General features: G+C 40.8%; 1 protein-coding gene across 1 annotated transcript in view; it reads left to right on the top strand.

Moving 5' to 3' along the window:
• Positions 1-21,962, top strand: part of SORCS2 (sortilin related VPS10 domain containing receptor 2) — a 513,810-nt gene that overhangs the window by 165,031 nt on the left and 326,817 nt on the right. Inside the window, exon 2 of the mRNA XM_018554989.1 lies at positions 3,968-4,067. Coding sequence (XP_018410491.1) covers positions 3,968-4,067 — 100 coding nt within the window. The remainder of the gene's footprint in view (positions 1-3,967; positions 4,068-21,962) is intronic.

Here is a 21,962-nt window from a genome sequence, read left to right as displayed (position 1 = left end):
TCCTCTCTGGATTGATGGGTCCGAGGTGGTACCCAAAGCATGGTCTCTTGATTGCTCCAATGGTGGCGCACAGAAGGGAGAAATTATATTTGGATGGGATTAAAGACCATTGGTCCTAACCATATACTATATTTTTTGTTTTCTAAAAAAACTTCTATATACTATCAGTTCTGAAGAAGCAGTAATCAATATTGGGAAAAATGTCAAACCATCATACGGTTTAACCCGGACTACTATTGTGATGGTTGTGTATTAAAAAAATATTTTTTTAATACACAACCATCACAATAGTAGTCCGGGTTAAACCATGTTATGCCTTTGAACTTTCATATAGTAGTCGAAACAGAAGGGAAATTTTACTTGAACCTGCAATCCCCTTCTTCTATGTTGGTACATTCCCTTGTTCCTTGCACTTGAGTTACATATACAGTATGTATGCACATGGCACATCAGGAAAAAGTATAAATACTGACACTGTGGCTTCTGAAAGCACCCCCAGTGATATTATAGTTTGTGTCAACCTCTGTAACTGTAATTTCTGTACAACAGCTTGTTCAGCAAAAAAAGATGGGAAAAAAATAAGACATTGCAAATAAAAAAAGGAATTTCTATACTAAATACCACCAATACCGATAGTAACCACTTACAGTTAACAAAATACTCAATTTTTATTTCAATGGTGGGCATGTAACAAACATGTCAAGTATGTACATACTATGTGTGTGGTTCCTGGCTCTGCCTCACCTACCTTGAAGTCCCTGCTGCCTCCTCCATAAAATAAAATAAATGCATCAGGTAGCATGAGATCTTTTAAGGGAAGGTGGGTGGATTTGACAACCTAAGCACTAAAACTGTGTAACCAGTAGGAATTTGTCACCAATGTGCTGCCTGAAAGGTTCAGTCCACCTAGTACCAATATTACAGTTTTTGTCTGAAGAATCCCTGATCCATATAAGAAGCTAAAGGGTAATTCAGCTGTCTGGAAGTATACGTTGTGACTGGACGGTTCCTTTAAGACCCTTTATTGCCTTGTCTTCTTTTTGACACTTTCATACATAAGACCATCTGTCTTTTGACTTTCCCTTATATTTTTCACCAGTACAGAATGGTTGGAATCCAAATGCGGTATTAAATTTAATTAGAAAACAACGTTTTTTTCCTAAGCCATATATCATATTTTACGACAGATCAGTAATGCTGAGGAGAAGTATATATATATATCCTAAGAGAGAACGAAATGGTAAAATTCTATACAAAGTACTATGCAATCTGTGGGAAAACTGAGCCTTATATTGAACAGACTGGCTTGGGTTTCTTTATCGATAAAATATGTTTTGTGGGAAGCTGAAATATTAAAAAATAATGTTTTCTTTTGGTTGAGCACACGGAACGATATTATTTTTGTATGAGGTTTAGCGCTATAGGATAACATACTCTCCATTTTCTCACATACCACATTCAATTCATCTTGTCTACACCGCTAATTGCTCTATGATGGGTGGTGGTTTCCAAACCCACCGCGCTGTTTTGTGGTCAGGGCAAGAGAGCAAGTCTGCACATTTTAGCCATAATATCAGATGTGAGATGAAAAACTCACTAAACTTTCTTAAAGACAAATATACCAAAAGAAAATGGGTTTCCTCCTATAGAATTCACCACGTTGCTTTGTTTGGAAAAAGAAAGAACAATGGGAAATGTCTTCATCCAGGGCTCAAAATTTCAAGTACTAAGCTACTAGCCAGGCCTTAAAAGTTACTTGCCACCAGTTGCCCCACCTAACCCCTACCCAGTACATCTGTCGGCGATGTAACGCACAGTACAGTGGTCAGCAATGTAACGCGCAGTACAGTGGTCAGCAATGTAACACGCAGTACAGAGGTCACCAATGTTACATGCAGTGCACCGGTCAGCAATGTGACGTGCAGTGCACCTGTCAAAAATGTGACTCGCAGTGCAGAGGTCAGCGTGATGCGCAGTGCAGAGGTCAGTGTGACACGCAGTGGAGAGGTCAGCGTAATGCGCAGTGCATGGGTCAGTGTGACGTGCAGTGCATGGGTCAGTGTGACACGCAGTGCAGAGGTCAGCGGTGTAAGGAAGAAAGGAAAGGGACTTACAGTGCACAAAGCTGATGGTATTCAGGTGCCGTGGGGGGAGTGTGATACAGAGATCCTCCATCTACCGAGATAGAACTTAGTTTTGCATAACTTTCTGGCCCGGTGCGGTGTCTCACTGTTTCTGCAGTCTTCCTCCCAGCCTGGCAGCTGAGGTGGGCGGAGGAAGCTGCAGGAGACAGCGGAAGGGAAGACAGCCAAACTAAATGTCATCGAAGGGGTGCGCCGCCGGCGGGACCAGGGATGGGACACTACCACCACGGCGATCGTCCGCTTCTGTTATCTCTTCTCCTTCTCGGCCGCTCTGTAGCTGCAGCGGCCAAAAAGGAGAAGAGAACAGAAGCGAGCAATCGCCGCACCGGTAGTGTCCCATCCCTGGTCCTGCCGGCGGCACACCCCCTCGATTAAATTCCACTAGCCCCCACGCAATTTTCACCCGCCAATTGCGAGGAGGCGAGTCACAATTTTTAGGCCTGTTGTCAATTCATCAATAGTTAGCAATCAGCTCCCACTGTGCTGTGATTAGATCAATTATAAGATGGTTTCATCATGGTTTGTTTACATCCAGCAACTTTCACTGTCCTGGCCACTCCAGCGCATTACAGCCCAATAGACTTCTATAGGGCTGTGCCCCGAGTTCGGAGACAGATGGCCCCATAGAAGTCAATGGGACTGTAATGTGCAGGGGCAGCAAAGATGGAAACTAACACTGGCATCTGTGAAGAGTGAGGGTGGGTTTGGTAAGGTCAGGGCAAAGGTGCAAACATGATAAGTGCACATTGTCTCAAAGTGCACCTATCCTTTAAGCTGCTGAGTCAATGCTGCAAGAAAAAAGCAAGGAAGCTGAGACACTGTGGGGAAATGGGAGTTGGGCTACTGAGTCACTGTTGCTAAGAGGAGGGAGCAGGGAGGGCTGAATTGCTGAGAGAACAACTTGCATTACTTAAGTGCTCCTACTGTGAACTTTGGAAATTAATTACTTCACTGTGGCTGTAACTACAGAGGTCACTGAGGGCTTGTTTCAAATGTAATATACTGCTTTTCAACATAATCCTCTCCCACCTACCCCAGTCTCTTACAAAATGTTTTGTTTCAGCAATTACCATGTTTTCCTGGTACTTGCTCTCACATTCTCATTCCTCATATAGGCGAGGATGATGTCCCCTTTATCTGCCTACCATCTTCCCCCTTCCACACATCCTACTGGGATAACGTCAGACATCCCAGAAGGCTATAGGACCAGTCTCGCTGCATTGCAGATTTCATGCATGCGCAGTAGGGAGCCATTTGGGAATCATCAAGAAATCAGTCACAGCTAACTCCCGAATCCAAGATGGCGGCACAAAAGCCCTGCGAAGAATCAGCTGTGTGCAAGATAACGCTGGACTTCATGGGCTGGTAAGTATGTGTTTCTTAAATGTCAGCAGTTCCAGTACTTGTAGTTGCTGGCTTTTAATTTTGTCCTAGCCCGGTGAGGTTCCTTTTTAAGAACATGTAAATATTTAAACGTCCAGTCACAGGTTTGTGTTAAGATATTACTGGCTTCTGTCTGGCAAAAGTTATGAGTTTCTAGGAGTTGTCTCTGGAGAACCAAAAATGCAGCCATTGGAGGTGGATAAAAAATACAGATCCAAAAGACCTAAAAGCTTTAAAAATATCTATTTCATGCAAAAAAAATGTACCTATTCCACTATGTTTGTGATGTCAACATTTCAGGGCAAAAGAGACAAATGCGGTCAAAATAGGTTACCCACTGTAGTGAATCTTCCCTTTAGTAAATAATAGTTAAAAACAGCTTGCCATATTTTTTTTTAAAACAACATGCTATTGCTCATTTCAGTTTATTTATTTGCCAGGTCCTCGGATTATGGAACAACGTATACAAAGCTAAACCTTCAGCCTGGAGTCACTACTGTGATTGATAACTTCTACATCTGCCCCACCAACAAGAAAAAGGTATGCTGGATCCATTTAATTAAAGTAAACAAATGTATTGTTGTTTCAACCTTTTCATAAGCTGCATCAACACAGAGTCCTGGGCTGAATGCTATATTGTCTTACAACTTTCTTGTACTAAATTCTTACTCCTTCATTGTAACCACAATGAAATATGTTATGCTCTTACAGAGCAATCTACCAAAAATAAGACTTCTGCTGTGGTTGGGCTACTCGGGGCTTAGCCCACAGCGAGGATAGTGCTAAGCAGGAGCACAACTAAGACTTCCAGGTCAAACACTTGGTTGTTGTTGTGTGTTCTGTGGAGAGTCCATTAGAGGGCTGATGCTACAGTATATTTGGCTCCCGCTTCCTTTATTGGATTCTGCAAAGGAGTATGCAAAGAATTTATATAGACTGGTGACGAGAATAGCTTTGCCTTAAAGATGATTACAGACACTTTTAAGGTTGAGGGATGGTCTCCCTGTGGCATTAATGGTACTTTTGGGCGAGCAAGCTCTGCCCCAGTCCATCCAAAACAAAGAAAGTGAGAGAAGCCTCAGTCCATCTAAAAAAGAGATGTTGGGGCAGCTCCACTCCACCCAAAACAGAGACATTGTGGGCAACCGCAGTCTCCCCAAAACAGAGACATTGAGAGCAGTTCCTTCCTTATGCATTGAGCTGACTCTTCACGTTACGTTCTGTTGCATCACCAAGGCCTTATGTCAAATGTGGGACTGGTAGTCTCATCTAGTCTGTTATACTGTTGTGCAGTCTTTCTAAGTTCTGTCTATGCAGCAGATTTGAATACAGAAAAGGTATGGAGTGAATCAATTTACCATTATTGTTTGTAGAGGCTGTCATAGTTGTTGGGTTGTTTGGACAGGACATGCAGAAATTCAGGCATTTGCCTCCAGTGTCTGGAAGCATTTGTGTGCAGTTGGGAGCTCTTGTTGAAGAAGTCTTTAAAAACATGGCAGCAGGGCTAAATGTATAGCAGAAAAGCTGCCACTTGTTTTGTACAAGTGACCTCGGCGATGTCGCTGAGATCACTTGTATGCAGCCTACATATAGGGGGGGCGCATTGAGGAACCTGGCATTGGGGCAGCAGAGGGAGTAAATATGGCTCTGTATACAAAGACTGATAACAATTCATATTCAGCTACTTATACTGCTTGCATTTAAAAAAAAATGAATTTAATGTGTTAATAATGAAAACAGAGCTGTATTAATTTGATCCTTTTACATCTGTGTAGAGTTCAGCTTTAATCAGCATCAATTGGTTCAGCTGCATTTTTGTATCTCTTACCTGTTCTGCATAACAGCTCTTCCATGTCCCTTCTATAGAATACTGCAGAATTTAAAGTACTGGTACAATATTCATGCTGAGGTCAAAGATCAGAGAACTGTCAAAGCAAAAGCAGGAGCTGTGATACAATATTTATTTTCTGGGATGCAAGCCATCTAGTAATGTACACTGTGTTTTGGGAATAATACATGTTTACTGCGACCATCACGGTATTTTATGAAATATGTGAAAAGAAAATCATTATTTCATTTTAAAGTAATGTCTGTCACATGTGCAAAGACTTTTAAAAAGATTTTCCATTCTCCTTTAAATTCCTCAGTTGTTAAGGTCTTTTGATAAAATTGCAGCCCAAACAAACAAAAAAAACTTTGAGAAAGGAGACAAAAAAAAGTTTAGCCGAGTGCAAATGTTGTTAGTTGAGTGACAGATGAGAAGAGGTGTGTCTAATTGAGATAAAAGATGGAGATTTGCATACTAAGCCTACACCAGGCCTGTAATTCTTCATTCATGATTGCCTTCCTTTGAAATGAGCCTGAAACACGAGCAAAACAGTGAATAAGAGGAGAAATGAAAACACTTTCAGAGCTTTTCTGAGCCGGCTTTTATTGTACTTATAAATTTCTCCCACAGGAACATTCAAGTGAAATTAAAGGGGAGTTTCACATTGAAATTAATTAGATGTATTGACCTGTGCATGTAACAATGCATTACCTTTCTCATGTAGCTTTTGTCTAACTGTAGTGTTATGGTGCTTAATCTCAGAATTTAATGATCAGATCTTAAATAGATCTCCATTTGACTGAATTTGTCCATCTTTAGTTCTTTTGGCAATGGCCCCCAAGAAAAATTGATTGCTGCATATTTTAAAGGTAAACCCCAGGTATAAATGATTATGTATACTTATGTAGCTACATTAGCCTAAGCGGGGGTGACTCCTTAAATGTAGTTCTGCTGGACTGTATCCAGTCTAGCTATTTGATAGTTTGTGCTCATTTGGTTTTCCCTAACCACTCTGTTACTGTTTGCATCGGCCTGTTGCTGGGTGTGCCTTGCATCCAATAATGCTAGGAGGTTGATGGCCAGTGGTGCATGCTGGGGAAGGGCATAAATACTTAGGGCTGATCATGTGAGAGTCTTTTCCCCTCCGGGTCTTCTGCTTGGGGAAGAGTGCATAAAGTGTGTGCTGTCTGACCAGGCCTGCAAACTGCAGGTGGTCAGTTATGATGACGTGAAAGGTTTTTTCCCCCGGGCCTCCTGCCGGAGGGAGGGTGCGTAAAGTGTGTGCTGTCTAACCAGGCCTACAGACTGCTTGTGGTCAGGTATAGATCAAGTCAGGATATTAATCAGGGACGAACATCTTCTGCTGGAGATGCCAGAGAAGCTTGGATAGGCTTAGGCCTCACAGGAAGTCCGTTGTCTCCCCTAGGGAATTCTGTGTGTTACTGAAATTAGTTTAAAGGCCCTCTGCACTTTGAAGCTGGAGAGTAGTCGTTGAATCTGGCGTTATGTACTGTCCTAGATGTCTGTAGCCCTTTACCTTCTCTCCCATTGAGTTGCTGATGGAATAAAGCCTTCAAAGATCCTGAAAGTGACTGGATCTCAACTTTAGATTTACATCCCACAACCAGCTAAGGACCTGAGCCCTAAGGTAAAATGTCAGCTCACCCTGCCTCTGAAGTCCCCCACATGCTCCTAGGGGTCAGGGGGGATGCTACATGCTCCCTGCTGCTTGGAGATCTTAGCAGGGGCATGTTGGACCTCTGCAGAGAAACTACTGCTTTACTTCAGAGAACAGGGTCCTTCGCTACAGCAGTAAGACTTTATTCACCTTTTGTTTTAATGCATTTGGAATGTACAGCATTATCTGAAGTTGAAAGCTAATTGGGCTTTTATATGATGGCCAGAAACATCCTCCTTTTTTGGCTCAGACCAGCCTTTCTTTTATCCCAAATAATGTGTGAGGGTTTGTACTACCAGTGTCCCACATTTTAGTAACCTTAAAGGAGAATTATGAGGTGAGTGCTTTTCACTCAGCCTCATAATCTGAGCCGACCTGTGACAATTAAACTGTCACAGGTCGGCTCAGTAGATCGGGAAGTGAGCGAACACATACCGGCGCTCGCTCACTTCTTGATCCTGTCACTGCAGAGAGCCGTGACAGGGGAGAGACTGGATTCTCCCCTCCTTTGTCCTATCCTCCAGCGCTGACTGGCAGAACGGACGGGGGAGGGGGCGGGTACAGCTGGCTCTGCCTCTAGATAGGCAGAGCCAGCTGTCACTCACGCAGCTGGGTGGATCCAGACATAATTGTCGGGATCCGTTTCAGCTGCGGCGTACCAGTATACAGAGCTTTGGGTAACGGGAGGACGCTAGATTGTGTCCTCCTGTTACCCTTCGGAGAACTATGGGGAAAAGCCCTAACCCCATAGTTCTCCTTTAATAAAGTATATTTTTAGCATTGTCAGGTGTGTGATAGAACAAGTCATGTCTGCTTTGTACTGCTGATTTCAAGCTGTCGTAATGTCAGTGAACACCTTCAACCTCCCAACCCACTCCTCTCATCTACACACAGCCATGGCAGTGTACCGGCTTCAACCTTTGCATTACCTTACGCCTAACTCTTTTGTTTATGCCGATCTACGTGCCTAGAACAAGAGAACCTTTTCTTCCCCCCCTCCTAATGGATAGGTGCAGTGTCAACTCCATATCGCGCGGTTATCTGCCTATGCTGTGTAGCTATTGTCAGGGGTTACTTCTAAATGACAGGAGTGCAATAGCAGTACGATAATGGCTTTTCAATGTGCAGTTGTGTGCCTTCCTGAAAAATAAAGCCTGTCAGCAATTCAGGCCCTTTAAAGTTACAGGGGGGAAAAATGCGGTAATGGCCGTAGCGAAAATATCTTTCCGTACTCAGGGGATAACAACGAGGAAAGGATGTGAATTATTCACACTAGGATGAGGGGACATGAGCACTTTCCATTTCGTCAGACCTGGGCTAAAATATTGTACTATCTAAAAGTTGGAGAAATTCAAGATGCTGCTGTGATTATAGTCCTGTTCACTAAAATGTGTATTGTGGTATATATTAAGAAGAGCCAACAAATCATACATGCTTCCCCTGTATTGCCCCCCCTGCATGTATTAATCAGCATCATAGCTTTAAATGCACAACCTTAGAGTTTTAGCCTTTTAATTTCAAATGTCCAAAGTACAAATAGAGAAACAATTCGATGCAGGTTGCCTACAGGGTCCATTAAAAGACATATGACCATGCTTTTATGAACTGCTTTTTGGGAAATTGAGAAAAGACTTATAAATAATGTCTTTGTTTGCATGCCTACCCTGTTGGTTGTTTAAAGTAAACTTATTGGAGGAAAACAAGGCTCTAACAAGCAGCAGTACCAAGAAGCTTACAGCAGAAGCTTTTAGCAAACACCACTTATCTTAAAGTGTATTTCCACTTTTGCAGCCAAATTGAAATAACACCTGTTTTATGTTTTTTACATGTTTATTATCATATAGCATAACTTGAAAAAAAATTGCTTCTTGCACAATACAATTCTGAAAGAAAAGTTTGTTCTCTGTACTGAATTTCCCTCTGGCATGCAAGGGGGGGGGGGGGTTTTTGTGGGGTTTGATTGCAAAGCACTTCTGTCTTGCAGCACTGGGGGTCCACAGTTCAAATCCTGGTCAGGACACTATCTCTAAGGAGTTTGCATGTTTCCCTGTGCTTGTATGGGCTTCCTCCGGTTACTTCGGTTTCCTCCCACACTGTGTGTATAGGAACGCATAACAAATGTATAGAGGGGTTTTCTCAATTTTGACTGCAAAAGTGGAAATACACTTGAAAGTTTGTGTAAACCCTAACACTGAACTTCTCTTATGTGCTACCTTTTTGTCTGTTAAATATACCGTTGAAAGCACTTTGTTATATTTGTTTGATACCTGTTCATCAAATCAGAAATTCAGAGTCTAATTAGACCTACTAGTTTTCCATATATATATCACATGAAGAAGAAATCACATATGTATCAATATCTATCGTTTTTACCCAAAACAAGTTTGATCAGTAAAACATATGTACTTTTTCACACACCTTTTCTTAAAAATTATTAAAAACTACATAAAGAAGCTATTTGACCTTTGTGATTTTTTTTTGTGCGCAGAATTCAAAATTGAGAACACCTAAGGGCGGTTCGGTCGGCGGATTTGTCAGCGCTGAACCGCCTGCCGCCCAAAATGCTCCCAGCACTGAAACGCCCTTTTAAATTCAACGCAGAAACCCAGCTGAAACGCATCCGCCCTGGTGTGAATGGGGCCTAATAGTGTCCTCTGGTACCAAGTCTTCTCAGTATTTAACATGGTATCAAATAGGGAAAGCCACACACCACATAATCAAAATTGCACATATATTCCAAGTTCATGAAATGCAAAAATGGCCCCAACATCGATAATGAATTGCTCAATACTATATAGGTATGTGACTCTCGCATTATGAGTCACAACATGAAAATTCATCGATGGGCACAACCCACAGTTCTCTATATAGTACATCTAATAATGCTGATATGTATCAATCCAAAAAAAGGTGCAATGAATTATTATTGTATACAGTAAGTGACCCTTAAAGGAACAGCTGAATTTAACAACCCCCCTACCCTTTCTACTAGTGCAATGGCTTGCTACCCCAAATCAATCACTGACCCACAAGCAGTGGCTGAATGGGTGAATGACTGATGTGAGTTCTGTCAATCTTTGTTTGAAGGAGTTATTGGCTCAAAATCCAGCAACGAGACAGATAGGGGGTTACAGGATACTCAAATAGCATAAAAAACCCTCCGTTTAAATAGAGTAATAACTTCAGCCCATCTCATGGACTAAGGGTGTGCTTTTAAGACAAGACCAGCAATTCTCCAATGTGTGCCTTTAGACTAAGACCGCAATTAACTGAGCAAGCTTTTCTAAGGTGTTCCCTTTTCTTGTCACCGTCCTACCTCCTAAGCCCTAGCATAGGCCAAATTGCAATCCCCTGGCACTGGATTCTAAAGCTGCTGAGTCCTCCCCGGGCAGCAGGCCTGAGAAGCAATGCAATCCTGTATTTAGAGATTTGGTACGCCACTTCCCACTCCTCTCCATATAAAACACTTCACTGACCTATCGGCAGTTATGTACGAAAAGTGTGCTAAAAAGAAAATGTTTTATCGTCCTCAGTAACTAATCAGAATCCTATTGAACAATCAGATTTTGGGGTTCCCGAGTTATTCTAGGGGATGACCAATGGAAATTGCTGGCAGCTCTACGAGCCTACATTTTACTTCTATTGATGGTGGGGACACAACTTCTACTACAGGTACACTTTAAAAAGTGTCATCACAGAAAAATTGGAAGGATGCAGTCACTATGTCATCCATATGCCATCACACCCAATCTCCAAACACTCTTCCTCCTCTGCAGCTAAAAATGTATACGTTATGTAGCCCTAGTCCTGAACACTGAAATATTTAGCTTTACAAGCAAGCAGTTCTCCTTTTCTGGAAGCAATCTTGTTATTAAAAAATAATTGAGTGTCAGACTTAACAGGTTGTACCAGCCAAGGGAATTTATGATCAAATGATTTATGGTATGGTAGGTGCGAATAAAAATTTAGGAATTTCCCTCTGCATGCAAATATTTGTACTTAGATCCTCACAGGGAAACGTATTTGCTGAATAGGGGCTTCCGGCAGCTCAGAACCTAATTTAAGGTACACTTTAGTTAGGTAAGATACATTTTGCTCAAGGAGACAAAGCCAGTCCGTTAAGTGTTTTCTGGGCATTCATCTTCTGTATATGGCTTCATCATTCTAAAGCGCTATAGTTGCCTTTATCCTCATCTTCCCAAGGGTTTTGAATCTTGAATACAGAATGCAGTTAAAGCACCGTATAGGATCAGGACACAAGGCTGTGTCATTCTGATCACTGGTCATTGTTCATATCAATGAACTATAAATTCTGATTGCTTGCTGTGTAATTTAGAAAATACACTCAGCGTTATACATCTTAGCCAAAGTGCTAACAACAGCATACAAAGCCATCTCTAACTCTTGCCCCGGTTACATCTTCAACCTTTTTTCAATATATCACTCTAGCCACCCTCTCCGCTACTCCCAAAACCTCCCGCTGTCTGGCTCCCTCCTGCTCACTCCAGTGCTCACCTCCGGGACTTCTCCAGAGCCTCTCCCATCCTCTGGAACTCCCTATCCCAACTCCTCTGGCTATATCCTACTCTGTCTGCCTTTAGGTAATCCCCGAAAAAGCATCTCTTCAGGAAAGACTGTTTCACCTCTGAAAAATTGTATTCTATTCCTTCAATCGATCAGCTTGTTCCTTACAGTTATTACCTTTTATATTGCTCTTTTTAGATTGTAAACTCTCACAAGCAGGGTTCTTCTAATCCTCTTGTATGAGATTGTATTGTATTGTATTGTACTGTCTCCCTTTTTTTGTAAAGTACTGCACAAACTGTTGGCACTATATAAACCCTGTGTAATAATATTATAATATAATATAAATGCAAAGCAGCCCAGGACAGCAGCTCAAATAAATGTATATGAAGTAAAAAGGCAAACGTGACCTCTTGGAATCCACTATATCATTATTCCAGCATTATTCTTTTATGATTCCATTATTCTAGCACATGATTAGATGAAATGTAGGTGTCATGGTCTTTTGCTTTTACTCCGGTCAACCAGTTCTTGGCACTATTCATGACAAAAAGACTTGGATTAGGCAGAATATACAACTTGTGATTTTGTCTGGCAGTAAGTGTCAGTATAATGCCAGCAGAGAATAGGGTGTGTATGGGAGCCTTGGCAGAATCAGAAATGTATCTTTATATATAAGTATTATTCTTAGAAAATGTGTTTAACTGATACAATGTCTGGAAGAGCCAACCTTAGAATAATCAAGCTGCATGTAACTTGAGGACAAACCATTTCCTTTCTCCTCTCGCACTTTTGGCTGACTTCTATATTGGTCACCTTCCCAGCTCCTCCTACACTAATGCTTCCATTACAATACATTACAGCTGATAGCAGAGCTATCCAGTAACCCCGTGCCATTCATACTGTATATGAAGAACTATTAAGAAAGAGAATAATACATATTAAGTAAATGATTGTTTAAGGATTGTTACTCACTAGTTGGCTTCTTTTCTATAAATAGTTGAACTATAAAGAAACATAACTTTAGAAACACTGCTGAGACAAACAAACAGCTCAGGTTTACAGACTAATCCAATGAAATCCATCAGCCACTGCAGGTATTATAAACTCAGAAAGTTCATTAAAGTGACACTAAACTCAGTGGAGTTTAGTGATTTATCCTGAATAGGATAAAGCTTAAAAATGTATTCAGGTACCCCAACTATTAACAGAAATGTATCTTAGATTTTAAAGTGTATTTCCACTTTCGCAACCAAATTAGGACAACACCAATTTTACAGTATATTTGTTAAATGTTCCCATTCACACTGCATAATTTAAAAAAAAAATAAAAATAGCTTGCAGTTAAAAATGCTTTTACTTGGTTTAGGGTTTTTTGGCTTTCTTTGTAATGTTAGGAGGGGCTTGAGGGATTACAGGATTACAAGCCTGGCTTCTCCATTGTATGTTAATGAAGTTAATGAGATAAACACTATCCTTGAGTTTCAGTTCAAAGTTTTTCTATAAGTACCGATCCCTGTGAAGGTGTTTAGAAAAACCTGGAATCAGCCATGTTGCATGCTGCAACAAAACATCTAAAAATTTCAAAAACATGTTATTTTTTTCGTTATTCTATGTGAATGGGAACACACAACAAACATATAGAGGGGGTTTTCTCAAATTTGACTACAAAAGTAGAAATATAATTTAAAGTTGCACTAAACCCAGCAGTTAAATCTTAAAAATACATTCAAGTACCTTAACTATTAACTAAAATGTATCTTATTTGTGTGTCACTCAGCTGTAGATCCTCAAATCATCTCTGAATTGGTGCTGACACTGTCTCCGTGTAAGAATTTTAAGGTTTCGTGTTTCAAACCTGTAGGTTATCTTTAATCCTAGGGAGGTTTTGCTTGCACTATAAAATGGCAGCTAACACATACAGGTCGTGATTGGACCTCTGTCTGATAAGGACAAAGACAGGAACTAATAAACATTTATTTAGTAGTGTGGGAAGGTTTTAGCATATCTGTCAAGTTTCTATTGCTATCTGTGTATTTCTGTCCTTTAGACAGGTTCTCATTTTTTTTGGGGGGGGGGGGGCAAAAAAAAACTTACAATAAAAACTTGACAGAAGTTCTGAATCTTACCCACAATATCAAAAACTAAAATAAACAATGTTTGGCTGGAGTTGGGCTCTAAGGTAAGAACACAGAACTAGTTTTCCGTGATCTGGAAGCTAGATGTAACTCTTAACTATAGACCCTTGGTGAAACCATACTTACAGAGTTATGAACATGCGTTAGATTCTATATAAATGCAAAACAGCCAAAGACATCATTCCAGATAAATGTATACATTACAGAAGGCAAAACGTGACCTGCAGACGCTAAAGGTGACCCGCATCAGCAGAATCCATTACGTACGCCGGCGGAAAATACACAGAACAATAGACTATTCACGGAGGAGGCTATCTATGTATAAACCACCTATTACAGACATTTCTGAAGAAGAATAAAAATATACAGTGCGTATTTTAAACCTGAAGCAGAAAACACATTTTGTGGATAAGGAAGATTGAAGAAAATCATATGGTAGAGTTTGTAAGTTTTCAAGAGAAAATCATATGTTACGTGGAGCTTATTTGGTGTTCATTTTCTTCAGAACATGCCAACAATGATAGCGTTCATACCATCCACTTCCTAGACTGTAATTTCCATCCCGAGTACATCTAGTTAAGAAAATTATCCCCGCAATGACAATTATCCTGCTGCATTGTGTTTAGAAATAATGAGAACAAAAACCGGTACATAGAGTAAATAAAACACAATCTTGCCCAATTATGTATTCATTTTGTATTGGTAACGGAGAGGTGCACATGAAGGCCAACTCCAGCCAGAACTCTTGTTTTTTCTATGTTAGTTTTGTATTGAGTGAACAGAACCTCTGCCAGTTTTTAATAGTTGTTTGAGCATATTTCTCCTCACTCCCTGTTCTGTGAGTAAGACTCCCATCAATGAGTTAAAAAGGTTGCACCTCACTTCCTATTATAAATAGACAGGAAGTGGGGAGAATACCCCACACATTCCTTTCTCTTTGTCTGATACCCGTCACAAAGAACAGAAAGTGGGAAGATTTTCTCTTAGTCACTCTTTTGTCTCATAGCCATCAAATGTAAAGGAAGTAGGAAGCGTTTTCCTCACCTTTCCAACACCCATTAAATAGGAACTGGTTAGATATACCCTCATTCCCTGTTCTGTATGACACTTGTCAGATAGGCAGGAAGTGAGGAAATTTACCTCAATTCCTGTTCTGTCTGATATCTGTCAAATAGACAGTAAAGGTAGAAATGTCTCTTACTTTCCATTACATCTGAAGCCTGGGAAACAGACAGGAAGTGCAGAAATGTTGCTGAGTCAGTGTTCTGACACTCATCAAATAGCCATGAAGTAAGGCAATATCTTAGTAACTCAAACACACACACGAATACACACACTCACACGAATACACACACTCACACAGTCTCAAAGGTTGAACTTGATGGATTCGTGTCTTTATTGAACCTTAACAAGTATGTAATTTTCCCGGACTTCCCATTCTGTCTGACACCTGTCTAATAGACAAAAATAAAGGGAAATTTTCCCTGATATTCTATTCTATCTAAGACTTATTTAGTAGACAGGAAGTAGACAAATTTCACCTCAAGTTCCATTCTGTCTGATTTTTTAATGTTTTCTAATTCCAGGAAGCAATTGCTTGTACCAGGAAAGAGCTGGCTTCTCTCTGGCTTCTGGGTGGAGTCTTTCTGAGTCATGGACATAACCTGTCCTTCTCAGCAGGAGCCCTGAACACACTCCAGCACCCTCCTCATGAGGGATGCACACAGGTGCACAATCAGGTGCTGGCTGCCACTAAAGCATGGACCCAGGAATGGAGATTTCATCCCATCCAGAGCTCTAAGAAATCTCCCAACTAGGATCTGAGAAAACCTGGAAAGGACTGAGAAGCCAGCTCATTTCTGGTACAAGCAATTGCTTCCTGGAGCCACTCCGCCCCTCTGGCTGAGAATCCTGGGTGACTTTTAGGCCACCTAACACTGTGGTATTGCCACGCAATGCCACAATATATATAAGCTCTCTCTATATCTACTGTATCTCTATTTGATATTTAGTTATGTTTGGGTGGTACTCAATTAGAGTAATTGTTTCTTGTGTACCCTCTGCAGTGAGTACTTATTGTGGGGATAGAATCTGTCAAAATGTCATAGAGTCGAACAGCTATAACTAAGGCCCTTGGATACTGAAAGACGTCAGTATGTTTGACACACAGGTCTTATACCCTATGCCGTGAAGTAATAAAAAGGGTCTAGTTATGTGGCATCTATTTGCTGTATGTGCTTTGAGAGGCGAACAGGAGCTGAAGTTGTGCACCAGGGTCCCAAGTAACTGAAACTGGACTGGAAAAATAGAGCTCCCTCTATTCATTTTACCCATTCTGTCTGACATCTGTCAAATAGACAGGAAGTAGAGAGATTTTCCGACTTCCTATTCTGTCTGACACCCCTAAGATACCCAGAAAGTACCCAGAAAGTAGAAAGTTTCCCTGGCAGAAGGATAGTCAGGCAGAAGGATGATTTCCCAACTTCCTATTCTATCCGACATCCATTAAATAGAAAAGAAGTGGGGGGAAATCTTTCAAACCGGGACACATGGCATCAACCAGAAGTTAACAGAGGTTCTAACTTCTCTGTATCCAAAACTAGAAAAATAAAAATTTGCCACCAACCTCAGCAACATTTTTCATAGAATCCATAAGAGCACTATGTAGCCATGCTTTATTCACATTCTATTGCTTTTCTATCAGACAGGCTCTGAAAAGTTAAATAAAGTTTTTTGGGTTTTTTGGTACTAAATATTATTTGTGACAAAATAAGACATATTATGTTCCCAATTAATGAAATCAATTGTCCTAGTTATGTTGGAGTTTCAGACTGTAATGAATGCCACAGCTTGCTGCCAAAAACTGATAGCTGTGAGTACCACAAAAGTTCATTGCCAAAACAGCAATGAGAAGTGTGGGAACAAAGTAAATATCACATGGGGGATTTGTTATATGTATTGATTTTTTTTTCATACTGCAAAGTGCAAGGTTTACATAAATAAAGGCAATCCGTGGCTTACGCTGTGGGCATGCAAACCTTGTAATGTAAGTCTGCTTTTATCTCAGCTATGTAGGTCATTTGCCGTACTTGAAAATAAATGCAGCAATACCAGTTTAATTAATCGCCTCTTCATCTTCCTGAGCTGTTTCTACTTAATTTCTTTGCATTTTGATATCATACGCTAATGGGCTGCTAATGTACATGTAAATGTTAACACAGTTATTAACACAGTTGGTCATGAAAGCATTAAGTCATGGTGAGCTCAGTGTTGGCTCTGTTGCCTTGAAGTGTTGGAGTCTTACCAGGGGTCCAACCTGCATTAAGTTTGTAGCCCTTATCTCTGCTTTTATGTGTTGCTTCACAGCCAAAAACATGCTAGCTTCAGTTCTATCTGTGTGCATGCTTGTATGAGCCCTGTGCAGTATGCAGACCCCAAATGGATACATAAAAATAAGTGTATCTGTAAAAAAAAAAGTCAAGGCAACTGGACTTGCTGTATTTTTCTGAAAGAAAAACAAACAAAAAAAAGAAAAAGTCCAGTTGCCTTGACTTATTATTTACAGATATACCATGACTTGGATGAATGAGAACCTTCAGGGCTTGTTCACACCGAAAGCATGTGCGTTCCAGAGCGGTAGCGATCGCTAAGAAACTTCCCCCCGCGTTCTGGGGCAGGAGAGGGCGTGGCGGTGCATTGAATTCAATGGCACCGTTCCCACGCCCCCCCCCACAGTGCGATTGGACGCGTGGCAAAACTTTGCCAGCGTTCCGTTCCACTGCAAACGCAAAAAATAGTGCTTGCTCTATTTTTTGCGTTTGCAGTGGAGCAGAACTCTAGCAACGTTTTCCCACGTATCCGATCGCACGGCGGGGGGGGTGGGGGGGCCCGCCCCCCCCCGCCCCAGAACGCGGGGGAAATTTCTTAGTGATCGTGGTGCGTTCCAGCAGCTACCGCTCTGGAATGCACAAGCTTCCGGTGTGAACAAGCCCTCACAGACATAAAATTAAGTGGTTTAAAACTAAACTCCAGGCAAACAGCAAAACACATAACTGAATACATACTCTTTATGGAACTCTTTTACATGGCAAAAAGTAACGTTTCTTTTCAGAATGTCTTTTGATCGAGGGCCTGGACTTCTTGAGACCATTCGGGAGACTATGTTGCAGCTAAGTAGTATAAACTGGTCTAGGATCCACCCCAGCCCTGTGATTGGACAATGAAGGAGCAGCAGTACTGAGGGAATCACTCTCTTTTTAGATGGGCAGCAAGCCTGATAGGTTTCCAGTGCTGCCCCTACCTACCCCCGCCATATTACTGGAAGCTCATTTTAAGATTCTGTTACTTATGACAGCTAATACTTCTGGAGTACATTCACGTACATGAACTCCGGAATAAATGTAATATTGTCTAAATACAATGTGTATGTGTATTCTTACTTAAATCTTGGTGTCTTTCTTCCAGATCTGTACAGTATTCCAGTGTAAAACTTTGCCTCTTTGCAGGCGCTTCCTGCCATAAAGACCTGGTCACTGCTGCTCTCTCTGCTTGTGCAGGGTGATTGTTCTTGTGCATGCTCCATTCTTAAATTTATTCCCCTTTGCCCCCTTCCCTGACTTAAACGATTCCAATCTCCCCCTCCACAGATGCATACTTACTGAGATCTGATGCCCAGGACCTTCAAATTTTTTTTTTACATCCCATGCCAAAATTCTCCTTCTGCTGGTGTCACCTGTGTAGTAGAGCACCATAGAATTCTATGGGGCCAGGAGATGGAGATAGATAGGCCCCATAGAATTCTATGAGGACTCTACTGCTTACGTGTTGCCAGCAGAGAGAGAACTATATCTACTTGGAGATTGCCTTTAACTACTACCTCCCTGTGACTCCTTAGCCAAATAATTGCCTTAGCCAAACAAATGGTATAACAATAGTTATTCTCTCTGATTTCAGACCCCCTTACTATTCCAATACTTGCATGGTTTATTAAAAATATTAAAAAGGAAAAAAGAAAATAGCACTGCGCTTCAAACTCAAAAATTATATTCCTAAAATGTGAAAAAAAAATAGTATAAACTGTGGAATTGTCACAAAGGGATACACAATTTTGTGTCATACACAACACCTGTGTTGCACAATGCCTGTGCTAATGATAGTAAAAAAAACACACAAAAAATATGTACATATAGAAAATCCTGTGTTGAATCTCACAAGTGATGTATAACTCCCACCTAATCTGCATAACCATGTGTGAAGTCCATTACTTCTGTATACAATAAAGTCCTTGTATGTGAGGATATATCTTCTTGCTTTTATAATCAACACCAACGTCCGTGAATGCAAAAACAATTGGTGACTCAGTGCTCTCCAGTCTCCACCGTGCTCAAAGATAAAATCTGGCCACACTCACCGACTCCTATTGCTCACCATATTTCAGATGAACAATTAGCGCTTTGCTGATCTATATAGAACCAAAATGTTCTCCTTTGTTTTTAATCCGACAATAAATTGGGGTAGATTCCTCCCAACTCTGGCTTATCTTTCCAAAATCGTGTAAAACTATTCCTCCATCTTCCACCTTCTCTTGTGCTCAAAGAGAGAAAAAAAGGCTTCCCATAGTGTAGTATGTCAGAATAAATTTATTTAAAACGATTAAAATGCACTTACAATTAAAATAAGGCAATTGCAGATGGATTGTGTCCACTGGAGCTCCTGTCTCTATGATTGCAATGCTCACATAGATCCGCCCACCTGATGCATTTCGTCACTATTACTCACCTATTAATGTGAATCACCTATTAAGCACATCTGCTCTTAGAGTGTTATTTGATTCCTAGCGCAGTTTCTTTCTATCTAACATTATTAAAAATATTGTTGGTCTTACAATGGCGTTTGAGGCTATAATCTTCTCATTTTTGGCTATGGATTTTTTTTTAGATCACATGAAGAATGTTAGAAATTGTCCGGGTGTACCACAGTTACCTAAGTTGCCTCTAATATCAGTTTAGTTCTCAAAATTATGGAGGGTGATAGATTTAGGCTGCAATTCCTCCCCAGAATGAATGATGTACCCTATATATCCTACATAAGAATGTACTATTATTTCCTGCATAATGAAGGTGCAAAACAACAGCTACATATTACTATACCTGTTACTTTGTAAGAATTACTGACACAAGAATTAGACAGTCCTATCATCATTAAGATCATGTGTCTGTAAAAAAGTTTAGTTGAGTTTTCTGGAGTAGTTGTCCATAAAAACATTCATGTTCTATAGGCAATGCCACCTGTGAAATACAGTATATGGGCTGCTATACTGATCCAGAGCCCCTACTACTTCCTTAGTCACTGACCCAAAACAAGTATCAAGTATGTTGTAAGGATCATCTAAACCAGCATGTCTCAACATTTCTTCAGTCACTGAACCCTTTGAAAGCATGCAAAATTGCTTGGCGTCCCAGACTAAAATGTAAAGATGTAAAAACATGATGTGTACCTCCCCCTTCCTAAAATTCATACCAGACCCTTAGCCTAGATAGGGGTCTGGTATAGATTTTAAGGGAGGACCCAATTAAAAAAAGTTCCCCTCTTTCACACCATTATCCCCCCTTTCCCAGCAGAGTTCCCTTTACATCAGGAGCCCTTTTTCATATTAGGAGCTACATTCTTTTGAAGCAGAGTCCCATCTGTTCACACCAGGGGTCCCCCTTCACACTATATCATAAGATAATAAGCCCCCCCCCCCCCCCATCCATGGAAACACATCATGATGCTGTGTGAAAATGTTAAGGCACCCCTGAGGAAGCAGAAAAGTTGATATAAGCAATTAATTCAGAATATTTGCAATCAAGTAGTCCCTGCTTGTTGGTAAATCTAGAGGGGATTGTGGCATGTGTGGGCATCTTTACATGTGTGTGCAACTGAGCTATGGACACATAACGCATGTTGATGCAGGTGACATCTGCTCTTCTCAGGCATGTTTCACCTCCAAAATAAAATCTTGTGAAACAACCTTTTGTTACCCTTATTGCCCCCTTAGGTTTTTCTTCTATTTTTTTTTTTAAATAAGGGCTTATCCCACCTATACAAATAAACCCTACCTCAGAAGATATGGCTCAGCCAGCTGCCACCCACTCAATAAGAGCACTCTGTGTACAAAAGGTATGGTGGAATGACAAGTTCTACCTTTGAGGTTGGAGCTTAGCTGGGTCTGGACAGTGAAGGTTTTTCTGGCTAACAAAGGTAAAAGCTGACATCTTGTGGTACCTGAAGGACTTTTACCATCAAACGTTCAAAACAGCTGACAAGCTGAATATAATCCAAATTTCATAAAGCTGCCTTTATTTTCACACATGCCTTCCATATGTCAGAACACTCGCACTGTCTAACTGATATATTAATTTGGGAAAGGCCAAATATATTAAATAAAGTGATGTTACCTTTAGCATATTTACTTGATCATTAGAAAATCAGTATCTTTCTGGAAGGTTAAGCCAATGATTATTGTGTGTAGGTACTCTGATCACCTATTACAGCTGGTCTCTGCCTGGGGACAAACCACAGGAACCTCCTAGTGCTGGGAAAACAGCTGGGTACTTGGTTTGTTGTACTTCCTCTCCAAGCTGCATTCCTCTGCTTTCTCCAGGACTTGGATGAAAAGATGAGGTGCAGCTGCACATTACAGCAGAGGCCAGCTTTTCTCCCATTCTGACATATTTCAAAAAACGGCAATCAAAACTAAAGACTGACATTTGTTATGTACATCTGTGGGCCAAAAAATAAAAACCCCAGTTTGCACACCAGCTAGTACTCATCATGACAGTTACTCCACAGGGGTCTCGTAGTGTTAAAGTATTAAAGTTAAGTAAGCAGACATGAATGCATCACACAACTGCCCAAGTTTTAGAGATGGATACTACCACTTACAGACACTACTTTCTTATACTCCATATCTTGAAGCGTATTGGACCAGATTACAGATTTTTGGACAATTGACCAGAGCTGAAATCCCTTAGTGCACTGCATATTGTTACTTTTATGTAGGCATTTACTTCACATTTTTGTATGTTATGGACATGCATGTTAAGTATGGGATAAATGTAACAATTGGAGGTATTTATTATCTCTCAAAGAGATCACAGTACTCCCCACTTGTGCCCTTCTTCCTGAAGAGTTGGTACTATCATTGTTCGGGCATCTTTTTCCTGGACTAAGGTGCTGACCCATTAATGACCCAGCTATGTAAACCCTAGTGGCTGCACGGTAAC

Source organism: Nanorana parkeri, unplaced genomic scaffold (assembly GCF_000935625.1).
Source record: "Nanorana parkeri isolate BGI_ZX_2015 unplaced genomic scaffold, ASM93562v1 scaffold180, whole genome shotgun sequence".
In the NCBI taxonomy this organism is placed as follows: Eukaryota; Metazoa; Chordata; class Amphibia; order Anura; family Dicroglossidae; genus Nanorana; species Nanorana parkeri.
Note: the sequence above shows the minus strand (reverse complement) of the source record. Positions and strands in the feature narration are given on the sequence as shown.